Below are 13,741 nucleotides of genomic sequence, written 5' to 3' on the forward strand. Positions count from 1 at the left end.
TCACAAATAGGAGCACACACTTTCAGCAACATTTCAGTTCAGGCTGCCACATCACTTTTCTTCTACTGACACCCCCTACAACTGCTTGTCACGGCCTGTAGGATCTATCTGGATCCCACCAACCTGGGACCTGGTTACTCAAAAGACTCCAGGCATGGCCCCCCCTGTCCCTCTCCAAGCCCGCTCAGAGGACCAAAGTAGAAGGAGATGGCCCTGGGGCCATTCCCTCAGGCCTCAGGACTTGGGGCCTCCAAGGGGCCAGAGGGGTACTCCCAAGCACGCTGAGCATCTGGAAAGTGAAGAACAAATAGGGCAGTTTATGGAATCGTTCTCAAAGGCAGAGTCGGGCCATGAGGGGCCATCTGCATGTCGCAATTGGATCTGGAGGACGGAATGCGGTCTCTCTACTTACAGGCTCAGTGGCCACCTCTCAGGCTTGCTGTGGTAAAAGGTGGCCAAAAGTTCAAAAGAAGCCGGTGGGCAGAAGTGTCAGCCTCAGCCTAATCCCCCGAGAGCCAACTGGGGGTAGGGGGACTGTTAGCCAGGAGTACACACTGGTCTCCTGCCCCGGGTCTCCCACAAGAGTCAGAGGAGTGGCCAACCCCTGGGCTCAATACTTCCCCTCAGCAAAGAGTCAGGTCTTCTGTCCATGAGAGACGGGCGAGGGAGGAAGGGGGGACCCTTAGGGGTGAGACCCCAGTGACTCTGCTGTCTGGGGCACGGTGCTGACTGAGCTCAGGGGGCAGCTCACAGCCACCGGCACGTACACTGGGATGAGGGAGGAAGGGCCCAGCACTAACTCTCATCAGCTTTTGGCCATAAAACTCCCTTCGGATGATCACTGCCCAATCCCAGGGTGCAGGGCTCAGCAGGTGGGCAGGAAGCAGGTCATTTCTAAAATCAGTGTCTGCTCTAATCCAGAGGCTTTCTGTCCATGCCTGGAGGTTGGGGGGGGGGGCTGATGGAAGTTTACACCCACCACCCAGGACTTGCCCTGGGCCTGGCTGTGAAAGGAGGCGGCTCGGGAGGTGCCCAGGCGGGCAGTCCCCCTTCCCGCTCTGCTCTAAAGAGAGCCTGACACTTATGGAGGAGAGGCAGAAGGGCCAGGAGTCCCGCTTGCCTGGGCACACAAAGAGAGACACCATTTTGGACCCAGACCAGGCTCTGAGTCGGGGCCGGCTTCCCACGAAAGGACCCCGGGGCCAAACCCAGAAATCATCTGCCCCACCCTGGGCCGAGCAAGTGACCACAATGAATCACCAGCAGCAGGTCCCCCAGTCCCCAAGGCCAGACAGTGGCCCCAACAACCCAGGCAGCCGTGGGGCTTCTGGGCTCTGGGTGGGCCATGCCAGCGTGCCACAGGCCCGAGAACGAACCCTCTGCAGCTCGCTGCACGTGATTAAGGTATGAAAGTATCTAGCGTCACCTCGTGTGTACAGCAGGCACCTACTTGATGCCAGTGGTGAGGCAGGGGTCTGAGCTCAAGTCTGGCCCCAGAGCAGGCAGGCTGAGGGCCTGGCCTCAGAGGGCCCAGGCCCAGACAGACCTTGCTGCCCCTGGCTCCGGGCCTCAGGCTGCTCCCGCCCCTCGCCTGCCTCCCAGGCTGCCTCCCTCTACTCACGCTTCTGCAGCAGAATAGTCATAGGTGATGAGGCTGAAGCCATCGATCACAGGGCCCAGGTGGTCAAAGGCCTTCTTTGTAAACATCCCCAGATGGTCTTTCCTGCCAAGAGAGCCAGGGCAGAGACATCACCAGAGCGCTAGGCCATCCATCCCCCAGAGCCGGCTCCAGGACCCAAGTGTGGGCCCCGTGAGGAACCATCAGCACCTTAACAGAGGCCTTTGTAACTGAGGCCAGGCCTCCGGCCACTGCCAAGACCCCTGTGGCCTCTGCAGATCTCAGCAGCCAGGCCCCCTGGCAGAATGGTCAAGTGGGGGAGACCACCCCTCCTGTGCCAGGCTCCCCTGCCTTCCCTTTGAATCCTGGGGGGTGGGGACACCCCCCGTTCCTGCTACTGCCATCAGAGGTCCCCCCCTCTGGGGACAGCCAGCCCCCACAGTGACCCCGCCGGGGGTACCCTGCGCCTTCTGTGCTGCCCCTCCCCCCAGGGGGCTAGTGTTAATTCCGACATTATGGACACTATGATGTCTAACATGGTCAATACTGACACCGACAACCCACATAAGCAGGAGCTCTCGGGGTGGGGGGGGTCCTCAATCATAATTTGGGGGAATGTAAAGGGGTCCTGAGACCAGTTTGAGCCGCTACTTTGACTCAAAGGAAGACCTCACCCAGGCCCCAGAGAGAGGCCTGCTGGGAGAGGTGAGTCTTCCAAGGGACTGCAGGTCCTCTGGGGCCCAAGGCACACGTGGGGCCTGAAAACCGGTGGCTTTTCTCCTGGGAAGTGAGGGAGCACAAACAGCTCAGCAGCCAGGGAGGAGCCCCACATGCATTTTCAGAAGGAGATCTCAAGGCCCAGCCGAGTCAGTTCTTCTCTTCCAGAAGCCTCCGCTGCACCCTGGGGCCTGGGGGAGGGGGCCCTGGCACATCTATGTCCCAGACCCGGCAGGGAGGGGCTGTGTCAGCTGGGGAGGCACAAGCGGCTCGGAGCCATGCCTGGCACAGCAGGACCCTGCAGCCAGACCTCACCCAGCTCTGGAAAACCCCATTTGCTGCAAATTGATTTTGATCACTCCGGAGGGGAACACTACAGAAGCAATTATGGACAGCATTAGATTTTGCGGCCCATGTGCCCGCTCCTCTGGAGATCGATCTGGCTCCCCACAGAGGGCCTGGGGGCAGTCGCCAGCCTGTGCCAGGCAGCACGTCCAGCCAGTCTCAGGAGTGGCCTGCATCAGAAGGCACCGGGCGGGGCAGCCCCTGCAGGGAACCCAGGATCCAACCCCAACTCTGATCCTGGCGGGGACTGGCAGGAGGCCACCTAACTTCTTGGTGACTCGGTTTCCTCCCATAAAATCGGGATAATGATCCCTAAAGCTCCTGCTGGGGAGGGGTCAGGAAGACAAAATGGGATGAAGTGAAGTCCCTCAGTATTGGGGTGAGGGGAGGAGAGGTGCCAGGGGCTGCTGAGCCTGCCCCCTGGGCCCATTACGATAAACCTGGGACCCTCCCCCTCCAGGACTAGCCTGGGCACCCCAGGAGAGCAGGGAAGCATCTGGGGGAGGGGCAGGAGAGAGGGAGGCTCCCTCACAGCCAAACCACCAATGAGAAGCCAGGGCAAGGAGGTAGGCAGAGAAGGTAGACACGGTGCCCCACCTATCCTGGGTGTCCAGGAGCTGATGGGAGGGTCACATGTGCCCTTTTCCCCAGGGGTGAATGGGACCCCAAATTGGTGATGGGCAAAGCCTAGAAAGACAGAAGCTGGATGTTCTGGGGGGCTGCTCTCAGGCCCCTGCAGAGGTTCTCTGGGGGAGGTGCCGGCACAAGATCCCAGGCTGTGCAGAGCTCTGGGGAGAGAAATGAAGCCAATGTTGCAATCTACCGTGCTGCAGAGGGTCTCCTGCTGCTGCTGTGACTGGGCTTCTGGGCCCCTACGGGAGAGCTCTTGGCTCCAGCAGCCCCTGGGGGACCTGACCAGGAATGGGAGGGGGATCCAGAAGGGTGGGGAACAGCAGAAAGAATTCAACTATGTGAGCCCCAAGAGAGGCCCCAGGTCAGACAATGCTGCCCCTGCACTGGAGGCATCCAAAGAGGTGGAAGAGCTAAGAAATGGGGAGACAGCCGGGGGGCTTTGAGAGGACTAGAATTTGTGACAAGGAAGCTGATGAGTTTGACTTCGATTTGTGACAAAAGTCTTGGGCAAAGCGCGAAAGAAACGGTTTGTGAGCCTTCAGAAGCCCCGGAGCAAAGGGGGAAGAAGAGGGCTGGGCAGCCTTCAGGAGACCCCAAAGGCAGCAGAGGGAGGGGGGCATGACTTTGGGCTGCCCTGAAGAACAGTGGGAGATGGAAGTGAGGCCTGGGATGGCCAAGAGCACAGAGCACCTGACAAAGTCACTGCTGCTAGGCCTGGGACTAGAGGGAGAGGGGCGAGAAGGCAGAGCCGCTTCCATAGTCGAGGGTCACAGAGTCAGAGGAGGCAGGGCCTTAGCGCTCGGCCGTCAGTTGTGTGGCTTGATGCCATCCCAGAGGAGAAGGCCCTTGGCTGTGGTCTGCCACTGACCCCCACTGCAGAGCATCTGCTTGGGGGATAGGGAGGGTCCTCAAGCCCTCTGGGCGTGGCCTCTAGGGCCGGCAAAGTGCCCAGAGGCCCAAGCGTCCAACTCAACGAGCCTTTGCGAAGCCCCCCTGTGTGCCAGGCCCTGTACGATGGCGTGGGGGTGGGGTCCACCCAGGGAAGCGGACAGAGGGCTGAAACAGGAGCACCTAAGCTGCGACCTAAGCTGTGCTGGGGGGAAGCTGGCGAGCCAGGCTTTTTTTTAAACTCCAGGAAATTCACTGGGCCATTCATTTTAGATGGAAAAAAAGCAATGTGAGCCCGTGACCAGCAGTTAAAATGAGCTCCGAGCAAGCTGACCATGCGCTCTAGGGAGAGTCTCTACCTTCTCCTCCTCCTGCCTTTTTCTTTGAAAAAAAAAATGGATGTCCAGTTAGAGCTTATAAGCAATTCATGAGAGACTGGGGCTGATCCAAGTCTCGTCTGCAGAGATGATAAACGAACCCACGGGAGGCCCGGGACAGTGAGACTCGCCAGGAGGGGTGGGTGGCCCATGGATGAAAATCCCCTTAAGAGGGGCAGCCAGATGGCTGACTCTAATCCAGGAGGACCAAGGGTTAAGAGGGGAGCCCAAGGGTTGGGAACGGGGTATCTGATAACTGGGAGCAGGGCAGTTTCACTCCAAGGGGTTGAGAAGTCGGGAGGCGAGGCATGTAGGTGCTTTCTTCTAGAAGCTTGTCTGTGAAAAGGAAGGGGCTGGAGAGGAAGTCTGCGGGACGGGGAAAACTTGGATTTGTAGACAGTCGACGGGGAGTCGCTGAAGAGCAGCCAGAGAGAGGGTGGCCGAGGAGGCGTCCGGCAGATGACAGGGTCCGGGGTAGAGTGACGGGGGCTGGTCTTGGCAAGGAGAAGGGGGCGCCCAAAGGTGGAGAACGATCACAACGGACGAGTGGCTTGGATTTTCCTGGTAGAGAAGGCGAGGTCTTCTCCTGGGACTGTGAGGGCTCCAAGAGAGGCCCAAGCTGTGGACACCGAGCACTCTGTCCAGAGCCTGGCAGCCTCGCCCCAGGGCTCTCTCCTTTCTGAGTCCCCACCGCCAGAATCACAGAGGTGAGAGAAGCCCAGGTTGTACTAGGATGTTTAAGAGCCAGTCCAGCTTTCAGACAAAGAAAAGCAAAGAGCGGGAGTCTAACCAGGCCTCTTCTAGTCCAAGTCACATCAGAATTCTTGTACACACCGCAATCTCTTAGGCCATAAAGAGTCATAACCCTGTGCTCCCTTCAGTGTCCGAAGCTGAACAAGGAGACAGGCAACACCTCATTTTAAACCAATCTAGTTCAACACTTTAGAAGTAAACGAAGTCAAAGGTTCACAGACAGGCTGGTTGAAGGGGGAGATTCACGTGTCACCAAGAAGTTGGAGAGAGTCGAGAGCCTTCCTCTGGCCCCTCATCTTTTCTCTCCTCCCCTTCTTGCCTAGAAGCCCTGAAAGGGTCGCCGATACCCTCCTCTCTTCTAACTGTCCTCCCAACCCTCCAAAGTTCCAATGGACCCTCGGGGGGCTCTCTGCTTGCTCCTGGTCTCCTCCTCTGTGTCTGTTTCTTCTGAGCCTCTTTCGTGGCTGCCACCAGATGGCAAATGTTGGTGGGGCTGGGGGACATCAAGCACCTTACCTCATGGCTGGTGCCTGGCCATAGTTGTGCCAACAGTCACTCAACTGTGTAGGCCCGGGGCCAGTGTGGGGGTCTGTGCCCTAAAGGGCTTCCCTTGTCCTTTGTCCAAGGCAGGGCAGGACTGGCGACAGAGAAAAGGAAAAGGAGTCAAGAGACAGACACGCTGAGGATGCCTTACAGACTTAAAAGCACCCACGGCCATCTGGGCTTTGTTAAGTTGAAGGTCGGGGCAGGGCAAGAGACTGAGCAACGGGGAAAGCAGATGTACCTTTGGGGAGCTAAGCCGTGGCCCAGGCCCAGCCCAGTGAGGGATGGAGAGAGAATGAGCCCTGCCCCCCAACACGTCCAGGGCCTCCCCTGGCATGAGAGAAGGGGGCAGGGAGGGGCTTGGGGCCACCCCCTCATTCCTCCCAAACAGACCCCATGGATGAGCAGGTTTTTCTGAAGAGTCCCTGCTCACCTCCTCACAAGCGGCTCTCAGAAATCAGTTGTGGAATGGGAGTAAGTGGAAGGCCCAGCCTGCTCTCCCCCTGGGAAGGGAGGTCTAGGATGCTGGCTGGCCTGGCCTACTCCAGGCTAGACCAGGGCTGGGAGGGAAGCCCAGGCCTGGGGAGGGGGGTGGCTGGAGGCCAAAACAGGGGCCCCACACTCTTTTCTGGGGCTAAGAGAGAAGCCCCAGCCCCACTGGGCAAAGGAGGGGTGTGTCTGTGTATGGGTGTACATATGTGTGTGTATGTACAGGGGTGTGTGTATGTGTATATATGTGTGTGTATGGATATATATGTATGCGGGTGTGTGTATGGGTGTGCATATGGGGTGTGGGTGTATGTACAGGTGTGTGTATGTATATATATATGTATGCAGGGGTGTGTGGATGTGTATATATGTGGGTGCATGTATGTGTGTGTAAGTGTGTACATCTGTGCATGTGCATATATGGGTATGTATCTATGTATGGGTATGCATATGGGGTGCGGGCGTATGTACAGATGCATATGTATGCATGTGTCTGCGTGTGTGTCTATGTGTATATAGGTATATGTGTGTATGGATGTGTGTATATGTGGGTGTATGTATATGTATGTGTGTGCATGAGTGTGTATGGGTGTATGTGTATATGTGGGTATGTATGTATGAATATGCATGTGTGTATGTCTACATGTGTATATATGGGTGTGTATCTGTATGAGTATGCATGTAAATATGTCTATGTGCGTATATATGGGGGGTGTATGGTTGTGTACGTGTGGGGTGTGGGGTCTCTGCATATGCATAGTGCGGGGCTCTGACAAAGAGCACTTGGGAGTCCCCATTGCTTGTCCTTTCCCAGGGACTGGGGAGGCCCCAGCAGAGGTCTGAGTCCTTGGGCATCTGGGCCTCCTCCTCATGTAATGCAAGCCACAGTAAGAATTCACTGTCTTTCCCTGGGGGGTTAAACTAGACATCCTGAAACAGCTATTAGGGAAGAGAGTAAGCATTTGCAGAGTGCCTGCTGTGTGCACGGGTAACCTCCTTTGTGTGCTGTTCTCCTCCGTGGTCCCTGCCTATCACCAGGATCTTCCTGAAGTACAGGTCTGACCGTGCCACCCCTACCCAATAAGCCCCAGCAGGAGCAAACACAAGACGCTCTTTTTGGCCTTCAAAGCCCCCTCTGGCCTCTTACTGATCTCCTCTCACACCCAGGCATTTTCTCTGGCTGTGGGACATCATGTCGAATTGCTGAGCCCCCGCCTTCCCCATCATGCCCTCAGCTGCCCCAGCCCCTCAGGGCCAGCCTGGACCCCCATGCCAGCAGCACGGTGGAAGGCCCCCACCGGTCTGGGGCTCATCCGCTGTTCCGGCAGAAGCTCCCTTTAGCGGAGGTCAGAGCAGCCTTCCCTCGCGAGTGAGCAAGGCCGGACCAACCACTGGCGATGGGGCCGTCAGTCAGGAAAGCCTCCCCCAGGAGGGACAGACGCCACTGAGTTTCTTGACAGTCAAGTCCCCGGGGCTCAGAGGATGAAGCAGAGTCAGGAGAGGCACGACAGGGGACAGGTGAGTAGCCGCAGGGGCGTCTGTCTGGGAGGGCTGCGTGTGTCTGGGACGGAGCATGACGTCCTAGGACCTGGAGGGGAGGAAAGGCAGAGGCAAAGGGAGACCGGAGCCGTCTACTCAGGCGCTTCTGCAAACGTGCAGAGGATGGTGGGCACAGATAGTGGGCCAGCAAGCATTTATTAAACACTGTGTACCAGTGCTTGGGATATGGAGAAGGCACAAAGCCAGTTCTTGCCCTCCAGGAGCCGCCAGCCCAACGGGAAGGTGACAGATCAGGCAGACACAGGGTGAGCAGGAGGAGACCTCAGAGGGAAGGCCCCAAGAGCAGAGATAGGGCCAGGGGACAGCTGGGAAGCCAGGGGTGGGAAGACGGCCAGACCTTCAGTGAATGGGGACTTGTCTAGCGTCGGCCCCTTCCAGGCTGCCCCAGAAGGATGAGCCCTGCTGGGGTTGGACACTGGTCTCTGGGCTTCCCTGACAGCCCCAGACTAAGACTGGGAAAGCTGAGCTCCCAGGACTGAGTCAGGACCTGTGGACACAGGTGGAAGGGAGTGATCCAGGTTCCCTGGAGCAGCCCCTCAAGGGGGGATCCCCAGAGAGGCAAGCAGGCCACTGGGGAGGGCTTTAGCTCGATGGGCATCCCAGTGCCTGCTCCCTCCTGGGTGCTGGGCTCTGGGCTGGGCACGGGGAGTGCGGCCCCTGCCCTTGTTCTACAGGTATAGAGCAGGTAAGCAGACACACCAACTTGGGCACAGAAGTGGAACAAATCCAGCTCTGACTAGGCCACCCCTACTCCCTCGACTCCAGGGCTCCCTACTGCCCCCAAGACCAAACACAAAATGCTCTTGGCCTTCCTAGCCCTGCAGAACCTGCCCCCTCCTACTCCAGTCTCCCTACACCTCACATACCCCACCTCCCCACCTCTCGGATCCAGTGGCCCTGGTCTCCTGGCTGTCCCAGGAAAAAGAGCCTCCATCTCTGGGCTTGGGGTATTCTCTTTGGTGACCCCCAGACCTGGAATGCCCTTCCTCCCCTGCTCCAACAACTGACCACCTGGGCTTCCCCTAATACCCCATTAACATCCCACCTTCCCCAGGAAGGAAGCCTTCCCCAGTTCCTCCTTGCTCCCAGCCTTCCCTGGGTCCGTTCTCTCCCCTTTAAGTCCTTATAAGGTTTGTAGTGTTCTGCATTAGGGCAGGGACTGGCCTTTATTTCTCTTTTTTGTATCCTGACAGGAGGCACTTAACAAATGTTCATTTCCAACAATGCCCAAAGAGCTATAAAACTGTGCATACCCAGAAATACCACTGCTAGGTCTGTATCCCAAAGAGATCATAGAACAGGGAAAGGGACCCACATGGACAAAAATATTTATGGCCGCTCTCTTAGTGGTGGCAAAGAACTGGAAACTGAGGGGCTGCCCATCAGTTGGGGAATGGCTGGACACGTTGTGGTACAGGGATGGAATGGTAAGAAATGCTGAGCAGGCAGATTTCAGAAAAACCCGGAGACTTAAATGAACTGATGCTGAGTGAAGTGAGCAGAACCAGGAGAACATTGTACACAGGAACAGCAACATTGTGTGATGGTCAGCTGTGATAGACTTGGCTCTTCTCAGCAGTGCAATGGTCCAGGACAATTCCAAAGAACTCAGGATGGAAAGTTCTCTCCACATCCAGAAAAAAAGAATTGTGGAATCTGAATGCAGATTGAATCAGACGGTTTCTACTTTTGTTTTCGTTTTTTTCTTTTTTGAGGTTTCCCCTTTTGTTCTGATTCTTCTTCTTCTTTTTTTTTTTTTTTGGGTGAGGCAATTGGGGTTAAGTGACTTGCCCAGGGTCACATAGCTAGTAAGTGTTAAGTGTCTGAGGCTGGATTTGAACTCAGGTCCTCCTGAATCCAGGGCTGGTGCTCTATCCACTGCACCACCTAGCTACCTCCCTGATTCTTCTTTCACAACATGACTAATGCAGAAATATGTTTAACGTGATTGTACATATCAGATCAGATTGCTTTCTATCTGGCAGAGTGGGGAGGGAAGGGAGAGAGAAAAATTTGGAAAAAAATCTTATGGAAACATGTTGAAAACTATCTCTACATGTAACTGGAAAAAATACTTTTATGATTAAAAAAACAAAAAACAAAAAAGCTCATTTCCCCTCCCTCTTTTTCTTTTCCAGTCTCTTTATCTTTTCTTTGTCTCTTTCCCTTCCTGCCTTCATTTCTTTACTTCCTTTCTCTTTCCTTCCTCTTTCTCTCTATTCCTTCCTTCCTCCCTTCCTCACTCCCTCCGTCTTGTGGTAACTGCCTCATTGCCTTCCTTGCTGCCAGATGCTCCCCTTACAGCCTGTCTGCCACAGAGCTGGTAAATGCCTGTCCTTAGGCACGGCCCTGTATACACCTGTCCCTGCTCTAGAAGCCTCTCTCACTCCCCACCTGGAGCCTTCCTAGGTTTGGTGTTTTGATGCTGAGGGCCCGCCTTTCTAAATGGGTTTTGGACGATCTACACCCCCCCCCCTTTGTGTATTCTACAGGGCTTCTCACAGGGCAAAACCTTAACATTTACTGATCCAGTTGAGTTGAAGCTAGAAGAAACAGGAGGGGGGGGCAGCTAGGTGGAGCAGTGGATGGAGCTCCGGCCCTGGAGTCAGGAGTACCTGAGTTCAAATCCGGCCTCAGACACTTGACACTTACTGGCTGTGTGACCCTGGGCAAGTCACTTAACCCCAATTGCCTCACTAAAATAAAAAATAAAAACAAAAAGAAGAAACAGGAGGGGACACAGGGCTCAAGGCCATGACTTTTTGGAGGAGCAAACAGGGCCTGAGCCCTGTGCTTGGCCTGACCACCACTAGCAGATTGAAATCACAGCTACCTTCGATTCCAGCCAGTCCCCTGGCTTCAGTGTCCTCAAACGGCCCCCCGCTCCCTGTCCCCAGCTCTGGTGCTTGGACCAAGGGCCCCTTCCCCATCCAGAACCTCTATTTTAGTGTCATCTTGGCTTACAGTGGCCAGGTTCTAGGATCACAGGTCTGGAACTAGACGGGACCCCAGAGGTCTCCGAACTCACCCCCTCCCTTTACAGATGAGGAAACTGAGGCACAGAGTCCAAGGCACTTGTCTAAGGTCACTTAGCTAGCAAGGTCTTCCAGCTCTCCATCCCCCTGCCCAAATGCCACTGTGAGCCTGCCTGCTGTTCAGACTCAACTCTTTCTTCCTGTGGAATTCAGGCGTGGGGAAACTGAGACACATGCTCTCTCCTGGTTCTGTGGCCAGCCCCTCATTCCTCTTCCTGCAGCCTTGATGGTGAGCTCTCTCAGCATATACAGAAGCAGAGACCAACCTCGTCTGGAGATGGGCTATGGGTACTTTTTGGGGTTTTTTTGCGGGGCAATGTGGGGTTAAGTGACTTGCCCAGGGTCCTACAGCTAGTAAGTGTCAAGTGTCTGAGGCCAAATTTGAACTTAGGTCCTCCTGAATACAGGGCCAGTGCTTTATCCACTGTGCCCCCTAGCTGCCCCTGCTATGGGCGTTTTCAAATAAACATGACTCAGACTGGGCTTTACATCTCACATTCTGGGTTCACTGACAGAGTGGGAGGAAGCCCAAGGAAAAGACACATCCCTCATGGTGGGCCCAACACAATCGGAAAAGAAATGCTCGATTCAGCTAACTTCCAGCAAACCACCCAACAACCTTGAGGTCGTTGAGCTGCTTGCTTGTAGTCAACCCCCGAGCACCAGTAGGGAGGCAGGGGGGCTGTCAGGGGGCCTGTAAATCGGTCCAGCTATTCTGTAAATGAACTTGGAATGACACCGAGAAAAGCCACTGGCTTTCTCAAACCCCCGACTGAGCCGGTCTGCTCCCGGACATTTCCTGCAGGGGATTGGCATCACCAAGTCTCAGAGTTAGGGGGTCCTCAGGGATCATCTCATTCAGGATCCCATGAGAACATATAGGACAAACATGCATTCGGCCTCTGAGTGAAGGCTGCCAGTTAGGGGAGGCCACCTGTACCATGTGGGGATAGAACAATTCTTAGCACGCTTTTCCTTATGCCAAGCCTAACTCTGCCCTCCCATTCCTCCTGCTTCTGACCTGTGGGGAGGACAGAATGAATCTGACTCCCAGACCTCAGTGACAAAGCAAGGCACACAGACCTTGGAGCACCCCGTCCCTACAGCAGCCCCCAAACAGGAAACCAAATGACCACCCCCACTGCCTGGAGGATGAGAGCGAGACACAGAGAATGGCTGGTTAGATGCGGTTCCCAGTGAAGAATATGGGCCACTTTTTTGGGACAAAGTCCAGGAGTGGGCTGCTTCAAGGCTATGGGGAGAGGCTGAGCTGGGATAAGTAGCCCTGGGAGATGCTAAGAGGCTCCTGCTCCTGCTTCTCAATATGTGAGTGTATGTGTGCGTATGTGTGAATGTGTGTGTGTTTATGAGTGTGTCTGTTGTGAGTCTGTGTGCGTATGTGTGAATGTGTGTGCATGTCTGTGTATAGGAGCGTTGTGAGTGTGTGCAATGCATGAATGTGCATGCATGTACATGTGTGAATGCATGTGCATGTGAGTGTGTATGGATGTGTATACGTGTCTGTGTGAGGGGGTATGAGCGCGTGTGCCCGCAGGTCTCCCTCTGTCAGCACCAAGGACAGGGCTCTGCTGCAGGAGCGCGCTTGCCGCCTGCACACAGTGGAGACACCTGCTAACCCTGAGGGCCCCTCAGGGGCTCCTTTATAGACCCGTGCACTTGGGAGAAGAGCCCCGGCCGACTAGGGCCGGGCCGCGCGGGAGCCTTTGACCCGCTTGGTGAGAAGCAGCGAAGCTTGGGGTGGGAGAGGGAAGAGAACGCCCCAGGAAAACCCACGGGGAAGGAAGGACCACCCCGCAGAGGTGGGTTTGGTTAAATCAGTAAATCAGATCGGGGCCTCAGGGAGCCGCCCCCGCCGCCGGATGCTCAGCCGACAGCTGCCCTCCTTCGGAACACCTGCGGCCGCTGGGCCTCTGCCCACCCCAGAAGACGCTGTGACCTTGAGGGTGGCGGCTCAGGCCGAAGACCAGGGAAGCTCTCCCGGCAGCGAGGGGGCTCATCAACAGAAGAAATCAACCCCACTCCCCACTCCTGCCCAAAGGCCCTTCCCCACTCAAAAAACGAAGCTCAGCGGGAGGGTCTGATACCACAGGGCTGTTCGCCACGGCCACCAAAACGCCCCGAAACACACCGACTGCGTGCCCGCCCCCCGCCCCGGGGCGTCAACACAGCCGCTGCTGCGAATGATGAGCCCAGGGATCCACGGTGCGAGGAAAGCGCCCCCACGAGGGGTCTGACTGCACTCGCTGCCACAGCTCCTTCTCAGCAGGCGCGGGGAAGGGAATAAACCAGAGAAATGGCCCCCCCCTCGTGGGAGGCCGCGCAACTGCAGTCAGAGCCCACGGGAACCCCAGCTCTTTAGAAGAGATCAGCGCAGCTCCCCCCTCTTTCTCCTCCCCTTCCTCTTTCCCCGCCCTTCTCTCCCTCCTCCTCCCCTCTTTTTTCTCCTTTTCCCCCTCCTTCTCTCCTCCCTCCCCCTCCTCTCCCCCTCTTTCTCCTCCTCCTCCTCCCCTCTCTTCTCTTCTCCCTCTCCCCTCTTTCTTCTCTCCTCCCCCTGGTCTCCAGCCCCCAGACTACGGCTCTGGCCCAGACTCTCCCTGTACAGCCTGGATCCTGGCAGTGAGAGCAGGACTAGAGCAGGAGCCTCCTGGTTCCTGCAAATCCACTGTCTTCCTTCTCCTTTCCTTAAGCACACACCATCCTACCTTCTTCTTTCTCCTGCCCCTAAACCCAAGGGTTTATTTGTCCATACATTCCTTCAACAA

At 56.1% G+C, this 13,741-nt stretch overlaps 1 protein-coding gene across 3 annotated transcripts in view; it reads right to left on the bottom strand.

Moving 5' to 3' along the window:
- Positions 1–13,741, bottom strand: part of CHID1 (chitinase domain containing 1) — an 84,993-nt gene that overhangs the window by 22,649 nt on the left and 48,603 nt on the right. For all 3 annotated transcript variants that reach the window (XM_043972429.1, XM_043972427.1, XM_043972428.1), the window contains one exon: positions 1,622–1,723. In XM_043972429.1, the coding sequence (XP_043828364.1) occupies positions 1,622–1,723 (102 nt within the window). The remainder of the gene's footprint in view (positions 1–1,621; positions 1,724–13,741) is intronic.

The sequence above is a fragment of the Dromiciops gliroides genome, chromosome 6, assembly GCF_019393635.1.
Source record: "Dromiciops gliroides isolate mDroGli1 chromosome 6, mDroGli1.pri, whole genome shotgun sequence".
In the NCBI taxonomy this organism is placed as follows: domain Eukaryota; kingdom Metazoa; phylum Chordata; class Mammalia; order Microbiotheria; family Microbiotheriidae; genus Dromiciops; species Dromiciops gliroides.